The following is a 13,625-nucleotide window of genomic DNA, read 5'->3' on the forward strand; positions in this document are numbered from 1 at the left end:
AAAAACTGTATACGTATTTTTAAAAAGGAAAAAACTGTATTAAAATTGTAGTAACATCTGTCAATAACAAAAGATGAATACAAGTCACGTTAAGCACCACTTACAATTACAAATTACAAATTTAATACAGTTTTTTTCCTTGCTTAAAATGAGTATGTGTTTTTTTGACACCCTCTGTGGAAACACAAACATAAAAGAATGGTAGCAATGTTTATAGATGACAAATGTACAGTCCACATGACTTTTTCTTTTTCTTTTTTTGAGACAGAGTTTCACTATGTCGCCCTCAGTAGAGTGCCATGGTGTCACAGCTCACAGCAACCTCTAACTCTTGGGCTTAAGCGATTCTCTTGCCCTAGCCTCCCAAAGTAGCTGGGACGACAGGCGCCCGCCACAACGCCTGGCTATTTTTGGGTTGCAGCCGTCATTGTTGTTTAGCAGGCCCAGGCCGGGCTCAAACCTGCCAGGTTTGGTGTATGTGGCCGGCGCCCTACTCTCTGAGCTACAGGCACCGAGCCCCATTTGACTTTTTCTATTTCTTTTTTTCTTTTTGCAGTTTTTGGCCAGGATGGGGTTTGAACCCACCACCTCCAGTATATGGGGCCGGCACCCTACTCCTTTGAGCCATAGGCACCACCCCCACATGACTTTTTCAAATCAATAATTTTGGACTTTTGCCATTTGAGATTTCTGCTTGGTCCGAAGTCCGTGAGCAAGAAGACAGAGCCTTTCCTGCTGCCCCTAAAAGGCCACTACCCTTGGGGCCCCCCTTACAAGGAGGTGCAGGCTCCGTGCATTCACATGGGTCCCAAACCGTCCACAAAATCCCTCAAGAACCAAACAGAGTCGTGGGGCAGAAGTCGACATGGGCGGGCAATCTCAGGGTTCATTTTCCAACCATCAAGCACCGGCTCGGCCGCATCTGATGGTCCTGGGAAAGGAAGCACTTCTTACCGTGGCAGCTGTGGAGGTGGTGGTCGCCCCTGGGACCGTTCGCTGAGGTGTCCCCGTCTGAACAGCTGTCGCCGTCCCAAGTGAAGCTGTCTGGGCAGCACCACCCAGAACAAGCTGAGGCTACAAGAATCCAAAACATGAGATAAATGCATCTTGTGCCACAAACAGGTTAAGTGAGACTGGCCCCAGGTCCAGTAGGGAAAACAAGGCTTCCCAGAGAGGCAGGGAAACCCAGATCTGAAGCCACAGCCACCTATGAAGCAGGCCCAGCATCATCGTGTTCCTGCCAGCTAGACAAATGAGTGCTGGTGGACACCCAAGGCGCCAACAGCTCCTCTGGACTGCCGTGCCCCAGAGCCACACTCCCAGGGCTGCAGTCCAGGCACCCACGGAAGTCGTGTGCACCTGCACTAAGAACTGAGGTCTCCTGAGTCCCAGCCAGTTAGGGCACTAAAGAGACCCAGCCGGCCATGGGTAAGTCCTGGTTTTCAGAAGTCAACAGTGAAAGCAACCATTGTAAACAACCCTGACAACCAAACCAGATCCCCCTCTCTCAGAAATTAAAGAACAAGGGTGGCGCCTGTGGCTCAGTTGGTAGGGCGCCAGCCCCATATACCGAGGGTGGCGGGTTCAAGCCCGGCCCCGGCCAAACTGCAACCAAAAAATAGCCGGGCGTTGTGGCTGGCGCCTGTAGTCCCAGCTACTCGGGAGGCTGAGGCAAGAGAATCGCTTAAGCCCAGGAGTTGGAGGTTGCTGTGAGCTGTGTGAGGCCACGGCACTCTACCGAGGGCCATAAAGTGAGACTCTGTCTCTACAAAATAAAAAAAAAAAAAAAAAAGAAATTAAAGAACAAAACAGGAGGACTACTCTGCAAGCCTTCCTCTCCAGCAGCACAGCAAGGCTGACGGCCTGCATGTGTCTGACCCATCTACAGTCCCTACTTTGGGGCCCCACCAGGACTGAGGAGGACGGAAGGGTCCCTAAACCAACCTTTCTTTACTCTCCCAAAGTGAAGCTCAACAAGCTTCTCTGAGAAACAAGGGGTAGTGGTCAGGGGCAGCCACCCTGCTGGGGGCAGTGGTCAGCAGTAGCCATCCTCCTGGGGGTGGTGGCCAGCATTGAGTATCCTGCTGAGGGTGGTAGCCGCCCTGCTAGCAGAGAGACGCCACTCTGCTAAGCAGATGAACAGCCAGACATCAACCCAAACTACTGGCCCTTAGTCCAATTCCTAACATTTGTATCTTACACAAATAATCAGGATGCAAACTATTGATTTTTTTAATTAATAGTTTCCTAGTTTGGCTTGGCACCTGTGGCTCAAGCGGCTAAGGCACCAGCCACATACACCTGAGCTGGCGGGTTCAAATCCAGCCTGGCCGCCAAACAACAATGACAGCTGCAACCAAAAAATAGCTGGGCATTGTGGCGGGTGCCTGTAGTCCCAGCTACTTGGGAGGCGGAGGCAGGAGAATCACTTGAGCCCACGAGTTGGAGGTTGCTGTGAGTTGTGATGCCACAACACTCTACCCAGGGCAACAGCTTGAGGCTCTGTCTCAAAAAAAAAAAATACTTTCCTAGTTTATAAATCTAGCCATCAACATTTTCTGTCTCCAATTTTTTAAACACTTGTTTCCTGCAACTTCTGAAAGTGAAAGGTAGGCTCATCCCAATTCCTGTGGACCTGCTGAGGTATGGAGAGCTGCAAAGACCAGGCACAGCGTAGGAGGGCCAGGGTGGGGAGGGGCAGTGGCTATCTCCTCCACGTCTATGTGGCCTTTCACCTACACACGTGTCACAGCCTTACGCATCACTGTGAGACTGAGAAATGTCTGAAAAAACACCTCAAATGAAGACCTGGAAGGACAAGCTGAGCTGCCGCCTCGGAGCAAGGGCCACAGGGCTGCCGCCTCCACCTCAGAGGAGGAGGGCACAGGGCCACCACCTTGGAGCAGGTGGGCACAGGGCTGTTACCTCGGAGCAGGGGCCACAGGGCTGCCGCCTCCACCTCAGAGCAGGTGGGCACAAGGTCGTCACCTCGGAGCAGGCGGGCACAGGGCCGTCACCTGGGAGCAGGCGGGCACAGGGCCGTTACCTCAGAGCAGGGAGCACAGGGCCTTTACCTCAGAGCAGGGGGCACAGGGCCACCACCTCCACCTCAGAGCAGGTGGGCACAGGGCTGTCGCCCAGAGCAGGGGGCACAAGGCTGTTGCCTTGGAGCAGGCGGGCATAGGGCTGTCGCCTTGGAGCAGGCAGGCACAGGGCTGCCACCTCCACGCCAAAGCAGGCGGGCAGAGGGCTGCTCTGAACCCCAGGAGCACCCAGGACACATCCCCCCTTTGGGAATTTTCTCATCAAAATGTATTCCTTACATTTACTTCTATGGAGCTAGCCTGTGAGTACGTATTTCACCTAGGCTAACATCAAGATGGTGTCCACCTATTTGATAAATTTATCTTCCACTAAGTTTGATGCAAAAACTTGACTATGAACCTCACTACCCTCTCAGGAAAATCACTGTACACTCAAAATCCAGACATTTACTCAGACAGAGCTGCTCTGCCACAGCCGCCCAAGGCCAGACAAGACCCAGTGAGAGTGGGAAGCCCAGAGCCAGGCTGCCCCTGGAGTGCCCTGCCCCCCACTCAGCCAGTTTCCCACAGAACTGCGTGAGGACTCGGGACCACTCAGCAGGCAACCAGGCGAGCGCCTGCCACACGGCAGGTGATTCGTCATCAGGTGATTCGTCATCATTCGAACATGGCTCCAGAGACCATGTTCCTCTTTTTAAATCTTTTTTTGAGACAGAGTCTCACTGTGTCACCCCAAGTAGAGTGCTGTGGCGTCACAGATCACAGCAACCTCGAACTCTTGGACTTAAGTGATTCTCTTGCCTCAGCCTCCCAAGTAGCTGGGACTACAGGCACCCACCACAACGCCCCGCTACTTTTTGGTGCAGTTGTCGTTGTTTGGCAGGCCCAGGCTAGGTTCGAACCCTGGCCCCCTAGCCACTGAGCTTTAGGCGCCGAGCCCCAGAGATTGTGTTCTAACAGGAGCTCACCAAAGCCTGGAACTGCTTTGGTCCCAGCTGCTTCCACCTCCACTTGATTGCCCAGAGAAGGCCGCTCTCCTGCCCAGGTATGTCGCCCTTGGCCAGATGTGCCCTCTGGAGCCAGGTGTATCTTCTCTTGCTAGGAAGTGTGTCCTCCCAGGCCAGGTCTGTCTCCTCACCCGCCGGCCTGCCCCCTCATGGACCCCGCTGCCCCCTCTGTAACAGAGGGACCACTGGCAGATGCACAGTTCTCCTCCGTGGCTTTGTAGGCCCCAGGCTGAGCTGTCAGGAGCCCCAGCACCTGTCCCAGAACATTCTCCCCTCTCACAGCTTAAAACACTATTTGAGGATAAAACCAAGCCACAGGGTTGACACGGAACATTCTACAGCTAAGGTTTTGTTGCTGGCGAAGGGCACTGGCCACAGGGAGGTGGCCAGAGTGCTGGCAGCCAGACCAGGGGCCAGTTTCAGATGCTCCTTCAGCTCATCTCTAAACGCCCCATCAGTGAGAGGAAGATGAACAACAGCGCTGCCCTCACTCAGCCTTGCAAGAATTAAACAAGTGAACACGAACAGAGCCATGGGAAGGATGCCTGGGGCGGTCTGACGCTGTCACCACAGTCACTGCCAAGGCCTCATGTGCACAGACCTGAGTTACCCTCACTGTGGCCACCTTCTGCTTCAGAGACGCCTCATATCAAATATTTATAAGGTAGTATCTTTAATTATTCTCTGGCATAGTAGGAAGTTTTAATAAGTGCTGCTGGTATTAAATTCTGAGTGGCTTTAAAGAAAAAGAAACCTTGATCTACCCTGTGCTGGTTGCCAGAGCAAAAGCAGCTTTGTCGTGGAGAAACTTCCTCCCAGAATTCAACTCGGTATCCAGCATAAAAGCTCACAAAGCCTGACGCCTGTGTAAGAGAGAAACTGCGCTTTGCAGGCCCTGTGGCCTCAGACCACGGAGCCGCCTTCCTCACCTGGACCCCAGGTGAGCGCTGCAGCGTGCTGGTGGGCTGCACCGTTGTCTGTGCCTGAGACACTTGCTTAATTATGGCAGTCGGGGTCACCTGCCGGGCAATGATTGGCGTCCCAGGTGCCTGAAAGACAAGGAAGAGTCATCAAACACAAGCTACCTGTCAAAGGACTTCCCCACCCACTGGACATGAAAGTCAACACTTAAACACCAACTAACTAGTCTACTCAGGTAGTTCCACACGCTTACTCGCAGTTTTCCAGCAAGTCACCCTAAGTTGGAAGTTTTCTTAAGTAAGAAATCTCTTCATGTACTGTAATAAAAATACTAAGCTTTCTTTCAAAGAATACAGGTGTCTGGAAACCTGCCCTTGCTCTGCTGCTTGTCATCCTGTTAACAAGCACTAAAAAGGGAGGGGAGCACAAGCAGACTTGCCCTGGGGCAAAGGGCCTGCGCAGCTGGTGGAAGGAAAGCAAGGCAGCAGGAAGAGGGAAGATGCCCTGAGCCTGCTGAAGTGAGGCCGGCCTGAGGAGGGGCCAGCGCCCATTGGTAACGAGGGGCCAGCGCCCATTGGTAACAGGAGGCCACCACTCAAGCAAAGCCCCAGGTGCCACCTGCTGCGTCCACTCAGTGACACCACAAGACTTGAGGACACTGCTCTGTGCTGCCTCCACCTTCTCCAGTCTATGGAAGCAAGACTCCTCCTTCCTGGAGAAGCAAGTGGTCAAGATCATTTTAATCTTCACTGTGGTTGCTAACCTGCCAATAGCTCAGAACATGGAGGGTGGGCACAATGGCTCATGCCCAGGATCCCAGCATTCTGGGAGGCCAAGGCGAGAGGACCACTTGAGCTCAGGAGTTAGAGACCAGTCTAAGCAAGAGTGAGAACCCATCTCTCCCAAAAATAGAACAATGTGTGGGTCTGGTGGTTTACACTTGTAGTCCTGGCTACTTGGGAGGATCACTTGAGCTCAGGGAGCCAAGGGAAGGGGCCAGGCTCGAGCTGGGGCAGCCAACCCTGGAGCATTTGCTCCAACCCCAGGCAGGTGGCTTTAGTGAGCACCAGCTCTGGGAGCTGGCTCCCCCAACACCCTGCCACCAAGGTGACCCAACATCCCTGGACCTCCAGGTCACACAGATGCACCTGGCCCTTGCAGACCTCCCCAGTAGCCTACAAGGTGGAGGTGGCCTCAGGCAGGGGGATGGACTGCAAGTTCTGGGACTGTCCCTTGCCAGCACACGCATGCACTCACCTGTACGGTGGAGATCTGGACAGGAGGGGCGCTGGTGGGGGTGGCAGGGCGGGGAGTCATGGTGGTCTGAGGCTGGGCCTGGGCATGGGCCTGGGCCTGCATCTGGGCCAAAGCCTGCTGAGGGATCATCAGCAGCTGCCCGTTCTCACTCCGCACGAGGACCATTCCTGGGGACAGAGGGGCCTGGTGTCAGGAAACACACCCCACCCCAAAGTACTGACGAAGGCCCTGGCCTTACTCAGGGAAGCTGGCAGCTGTGAGAAGAAAACATGACAAGTCAGACAACACATGAATTCACCAGCCTCAAAACACTTTCCTATAGAGATGGTGGACAGGATGAAAGGGCTGCCGCAGGCTGTTAGAAGAGCCTGGACTCAGAACAGTAATCAGCCTTCCCCTTATAAGACAAGTGGCAAGGCCACGTATTAACTGCTGCCGTCCACACACTACCCCACCCCAGCCCGGGCGTCCCACTTCTCACCAGCCAGGGGCCGGCTCTTCGCACAGGCCACGGGGCTGGGCCAGAGCCTAGGGACACAACCATCTCTGCCCACACACAAAAGGTTTCCCCACCCTGTGTCCTGGGATGTGCAAACCAAACAGAAGACAGTGGCCTGTTCTATTCCCAATGGGGACACCCCTCTGGTGGGGGTGGGCAGCGTGGTCCACACCTCGATCTGGGACATCCACAGAGCGGCGCCCTGCTCTGTGGCAGGAGGGGCCCAGCGCCATCTGTGGCTCTTTGGCTAAATCACAGGAGAGCAAATCCTACCAGTCAGGCTTGGCGACAGGTTCAGCTTCACAACACAGAAACCAATTATATCAAAAACTCCATTAGAAACAGTAACGCAACTACATAACTTTTAAGACAGAGGCAGTGAGGAGGCTGTAGGAGGAAGCTGTATACCACAGCCTCCCGCAAGTGAAGCCCAGCAGAGGTCCAAGCAAGAAGGAGAAAGATGACACAGCCCCCATGTCCACATGCACCTAAGCCACGGAGATGCCCAGGGGCCCTGCATTGTGCAGCTGCTCGAAGCCTCCCCATTAGGGTGATTGGAAACAACACTCTCAAAATGTGAGCCCTGAAAACCTCCTGTTGGTCCTCCCGGCAAGTGAACACAGGCCTCCTCCTCTGGGAGACCCAAGCCTCAGAGCAACCTCGGGCTCCAGGCTCTTTCAAAACCCATCGTGATTTAAGAAATAACAGAGAAACCTCTCTCTGGGCTAACATCTAAAATTCTTGATCCAAATGAACCACATTTACGTTCATTGAGAAAAGTTCCCTCCAAACATCCCTTTCAAGCTAAACCATGATGAAATAAAAAAAAAAAAAAAGAAAGAAAACCCAGCTGCTTCAAATATTCTGCTGAAATTTCCCCAAACCTGGGAGCTTGTGATTGAGCCGACAAGAGAAAGGCCCCCAGGCCCCCGGGCTCCGGCACAGACACGAGTCTCTGTTCAGTGCTGCAGCTGCATGCTCGCCAGGCCAGGCGGTGCTCAGGTCAGCACAGACCACCCCCGCTGGGCAGGAGCCAGTGAGAGCACAACCCAGCCCCACAAGGACTCGCCAGGCCAGGCGGTGCTCAGGTCAGCACAGACCAGGGGTCTTGCTTCTTTAAGGACAGCTGAGTCATGAACTTCACACACACAGGTAAACTCCAGCCGCCCTCCTCAGTGAGGCTGGGCACCTGTGTCCCTGGCACACTCACAAGACAGTGGTGCCAGAGCTCTGCCACAGCCGTGCGCCTCACCATCTGGGGACACCTGCTCGGCTCTGCTTCCAGCAGCCAGATTCTCTCTGTGGCTGCCACCTACTGGGCTCTGTCGTCTGTCCACTGAGTTCTAATTTCATCCACACTTTAGAACTTCTATCTGCTTCATTTTCAAATCTGCCCGCTCTTACATGATAACGCACCGCTCCACTCCTGGGTCTCCAATTCCCACCTGTGTGCCCTACGTCAGCTCCCTGAGGAGGGCATCCCTGTAGATCAGCTCTGTCTGGGGCACTCGTGTGTGGCCTGGCTCAAAGGCATAGTCCCCAGAAGGGTTCACCTTTACCTCTTCCGAAGTCAGGGCTTTCATCAGCTTGGAATCCAAGCCCAGCCCAAGTAGGACAGGCTGAGGGCCTCTTCCCCTCTGTCAGGGCTGGTCCTCTTCTGGCCCTGCAGCCTCTCGACTCCAACTTTCCTCCTGGTGGTTCTCTGGCCGACTTGGTGTGGAAACATGTCCCCAACCCACTAACTAGCTCCTATCCACTCCATTTCCAACTCCTGCTGGTTTTATTTTCTAGGAAGTTAAACTCCTACTTTGTTTTTTTTTTTTCTGAGACAGTTCACTATGTCACCCTTGGTAGAGTGCGTGGCGTCATAGCTCACAGCAACCTCAAACTCTTGGGCTCAAGTGATTCTCTTGCCTCAGCCTCCCAAGTAGCTGGGACTACAGGCACCTGCCACAATGCCCGGCTATTTTTTGGTTGCAGTTGTTGTTTGGCAGGCCAGGGCTGGATTCGAACCCCCCCAACTCCAGTGTATGTGGCTGGCACCCTAACCGCTGAGCTTCAGCGCTGAGCCTAAACTCTCCATTTATAACATTTGTCCAGTTTCTTCAGCCTTCCTGAGTGTTTCGTACTGTCTGGTCCGGCCTCACCATCAGGGTCACGACTCAGTAACAGCCCCTCCTCTGTGGCCATTGGCCACAGACCTCTAGCTACCCGGAGCCCAACACAAACCCAGAAAACAGAACATGAACTGACAGACACAGACAAGAAATCCCCTTTAAAACTACAAAGAATATGCTTTATGACAGTCAAAAATTCACAGATTAGCAGAGCATGTAGCTGAAACATCCTCCCAGAAAACACTATGGAGAGAAAAAAAAAAAAAAAAAGAACTGGGAAGAAATGATGAGAAAACGTGAAGGCTCAATCTCAAAGATCCAACAGGTGGTCAAGAGAACTCCAGGAGAGGCGGGAAGGAGCGCTCGCTTTCAACGGCTCCAGAGACAAGGGCCCACTCCCTTGAGGGAAAGGGCCCACTCCCTTGAGGGAGCAGCCCAGCGGGTCCAGCAGAATACACACCGGGGTACTGCAGGTCAGTCTATGGAGCAGAAGAGGAACCCTCAGCACTCCCAGGAAGGAGAAGCAAACCCTCCACCAAGGGGAACCAGCACCCCACGCCCACAGCCCTCTAGCTACATGGACACAGAACAGGGCACCAGTGCCTTCCAAACACATGGGACACTGGTTCCGGGGGGCCAGGTGGCCTGCCTGCACAGTGAGCCCCTGCCGGGACTCTGGGAGGCCGAGGCAGGAGGATCTCTTGAGCTTAGAAGTTATAGACCAGCCTGAGCAAAGTGAGAGCCCATTTCTACTAAAAATAAAGTAAATAATCAGGCGTTATGGTGGGTGGTTATAGTCCCAGCTACTTGGAAGGCTGAGGCAGGAGGATCGCTTGAGCCGAGGAGTCTGAGAATGTTGTGAGCTATGATGCACTCTAGCCTGAGCGATGGAGTGAGACTCTGTCTCTAAATAAAGAAATAAATAAAAATAAAAAACACTGCCAAGAGAACGAGAGGGCAGGCATGGATGAGAGACTCCACAGAAAGCATGTGTCTACTGAAGGACTCGCATACAGAATAGTTACAGAATTCTCAAAGCTCAACAAGAAAATAAAGAAAAATACAGAGGGCAGTGCTGTGGCTCAGTGAGCAGTGCGCCGGCCCCATATACCAAGGGTGGCGGATTCAAACCCGGCCCGGCCAAACTGCAACAAATAAATAGCCGGGCGTTGTGGTGGGCACCTGTGGTCCCAGCTACTTGGGAGGCTGAGGCAGGAGGATCACCTAAGCCCAAGAGCTGGAGGTTGCTGTGAGCTGTGATGCTACAGCACTCTACCAAGGGCGAAAAAGTGAGACTCTGTCTCTACCAAAAAAAAAAAAAAAAAAAAAAACCAATACAGAAAAGTAGGCAACAGATCTGAACAGGTACTCCACTTCACCAAGAAAACAAACATACACAAATAAGGACAGGACAGAGGCTCAGCGTCAGCAGTCGTGAGGGAAATGCAAATCAGACCCACAGCATTTCCATCGCACACCCACTACAACAGCCAAAAGCACAAAGCCAAGTGCTCACCATCCAGCACAGGCAGGAGCCAAAGCTCTCACACGCTCTGGGGACTCAACGCACCCCACCCCTCCCGCAGCTTCTCAGGAATCGAGCACACCGGACTGTGGACCCAGCCATTCCAGTGCCCAGCACCTACCCAGAGACAACAAAGACTCATACATGACATCCTACAATGGGAAACAGCCCTGACACACCCCACAGACGCAAAGATGAGTAATTTCTGATACAGTCTGTTCTGGGAAAGCCTGGAAGTACACCGGCTGAACTACAGACACACACGTGACGATCTCAAGTGACAGTGCTGAGTGTAGAACACCGGGTGAACTACAGACACACACATGATGATCTCATGACCGTGCTGAGTGTAGAACACCGGCTGAACTACAGACACACACGTGACGATCTCAAGTGACAGTGCTGAGTGTAGAACACCGGGTGAACTACAGACACACACATGATGATCTCATGACCGTGCTGAGTGTAGAACACCGGGTGAACTACAGACACACACGTGATGATCTCATGACCGTGCTGAGTGTAGAACACCAGGTGAACTACAGACACACACATGATGATCTCCAGTGACCGTGCTGAGTGTAGAACACCGGGTGAACTACAGACACACACATGATGATCTCAAGTGACCGTGCTGAGTGTAGAACACCGGGTGAACTACAGACACACACGTGACGATCTCAAGTGACGGTGCTGAGTGTAGAACACCGGGTGAACTACAGACACACACGTGACGATCTCACGTGACGGTGCTGAGTGTAGAACACCGGGTGAACTACAGACACACACATGATGATCTCATGACCGTGCTGAGTGTAGAACACCGGGTGAACTACAGACACACACATGATGATCTCATGACCGTGCTGAGTGTAGAACACCGGGTGAACTACAGACACACACATGATGATCTCATGACCGTGCTGAGTGTAGAACACCGGGTGAACTACAGACACACACATGATGATCTCATGACCGTGCTGAGTGTAGAACACCGGGTGAACTACAGACACACACATGATGATCTCAAGTGACCGTGCTGAGTGTAGAACACCGCGTGAACTACAGACACACACATGATGATCTCATGACCGTGCTGAGTGTAGAACACCGGCTGAACTACAGACACACACGTGACGATCTCAAGTGACAGTGCTGAGTGTAGAACACCGGGTGAACTACAGACACACACATGATGATCTCATGACTGTGCTGAGTGTAGAACACCGGGTGAACTACAGACACACACGTGATGATCTCATGACCGTGCTGAGTGTAGAACACCAGGTGAACTACAGACACACACATGATGATCTCCAGTGACCGTGCTGAGTGTAGAACACCGGGTGAACTACAGACACACACGTGATGATCTCAAGTGACCGTGCTGAGTGTAGAACACCGGGTGAACTACAGACACACACATGATGATCTCATGACCGTGCTGAGTGTAGATCACCGGGTGAACTACAGACACACACATGATGATCTCATGACCGTGCTGAGTGTAGAACACCGGGTGAACTACAGACACACACGTGACGATCTCAAGTGACGGTGCTGAGTGTAGAACACCGGGTGAACTACAGACACACACGTGACGATCTCACGTGACGGTGCTGAGTGTAGAACACCGGGTGAACTACAGACACACACATGACGATCTCATGACCGTGCTGAGTGTAGAACACCGGGTGAACTACAGACACACACATGACGATCTCATGACCGTGCTGAGTGTAGAACACCGGGTGAACTACAGACACACACATGACGATCTCATGACCGTGCTGAGTGTAGAACACCGGGTGAACTACAGACACACACATGACGATCTCATGACCGTGCTGAGTGTAGAACACCGGGTGAACTACAGACACACACATGATGATCTCATGACCGTGCTGAGTGTAGAACACCGGGTGAACTACAGACACACACATGATGATCTCAAGTGACCGTGCTGAGTGTAGAACACCGGGTGAACTATAGACACACACATGATGATCTCATGACCGTGCTGAGTGTAGAACACCGGGTGAACTACAGACACACACATGATGATCTCATGACCGTGCTGAGTGTAGAACACCGGGTGAACTACAGACACACACATGATGATCTCATGACCGTGCTGAGTGTAGAACACCGGGTGAACTATAGACACACACATGACGATCTCATGACCGTGCTGAGTGTAGAACACCGGGTGAACTACAGACACACACATGATGATCTCATGACCGTGCTGAGTGTAGAACACCGGGTGAACTACAGACACACACGTGACGATCTCAAGTGACGGTGCTGAGTGCAGAACACCGGGTGAACTACAGACACACACAGGATGATCTCATGACCGTGCTGAGTGTAGAACACCGGGTGAACTACAGACACACACATGACGATCTCATGACCGTGCTGAGTGTAGAACACCGGGTGAACTACAGACACACACATGACGATCTCATGACCGTGCTGAGTGTAGAACACCGGGTGAACTACAGACACACACATGATGATCTCATGACCGTGCTGAGTGTAGAACACCGGGTGAACTACAGACACACACATGATGATCTCAAGTGACCGTGCTGAGTGTAGAACACCGGGTGAACTACAGACACACACATGATGATCTCATGACCGTGCTGAGTGTAGAACACCGGGTGAACTATAGACACACACATGATGATCTCATGACCATGCTGAGTGTAGAACACCGGGTGAACTACAGACACACACGTGACGATCTCAAGTGACGGTGCTGAGTGCAGAACACCGGGTGAACTACAGACACACACAGGATGATCTCAAGTGACGGTGCTGAGTGTAGAAGCCAGAGGAAGATCTGGCCACCGCGAGTCCACCCACACCCAACTCAGAACACGCCTATCACCTGCAGGGACAGAGAGCAGGTGAGGGGAGGGCATGAGGCGGTACCCGGGACAGATGTCCACCATCCTGACTGTGGGAGTGGCCTCGCTGGCCTGCACAATACATAAGAGTGTATTGCATGTCAATGATACATGGAGAAAGCTCTTCAAACACACACACAGTCCGTAGAAAAAGATACTGCTCCAAAAATAATGGAAAACAGTTATTTTTTTTTTTTTGTAGAGACAGAGTCTTACTTTATGGCCCTCAGTAGAGTGCCGTGGCCTCACACAGCTCACAGCAACCTCCAACTCTTGGGCTTAGGCGATTCTCTTGCCTCAGCCTTCCGAGTAGCTGGGACTACAGGCGCCCGCCACA

The 13,625-nt window shown here is 52.7% G+C and overlaps 1 protein-coding gene across 2 annotated transcripts in view; it reads right to left on the bottom strand.

Moving 5' to 3' along the window:
• The window catches only part of TAF4 (TATA-box binding protein associated factor 4), an 86,341-nt gene that overhangs the window by 33,860 nt on the left and 38,856 nt on the right, over positions 1 to 13,625 (bottom strand). For both annotated transcript variants that reach the window (XM_053574169.1, XM_053574168.1), the window contains 3 exons: positions 6,230 to 6,396; positions 4,981 to 5,100; positions 955 to 1,074 (listed from right to left, as the gene is read on the bottom strand). In XM_053574169.1, coding sequence (XP_053430144.1) covers positions 955 to 1,074; positions 4,981 to 5,100; positions 6,230 to 6,396 — 407 coding nt within the window. The remainder of the gene's footprint in view (positions 1 to 954; positions 1,075 to 4,980; positions 5,101 to 6,229; positions 6,397 to 13,625) is intronic.

Source organism: Nycticebus coucang, chromosome 21 (assembly GCF_027406575.1).
Source record: "Nycticebus coucang isolate mNycCou1 chromosome 21, mNycCou1.pri, whole genome shotgun sequence".
NCBI classification, from domain to species: Eukaryota; Metazoa; Chordata; class Mammalia; order Primates; family Lorisidae; genus Nycticebus; species Nycticebus coucang.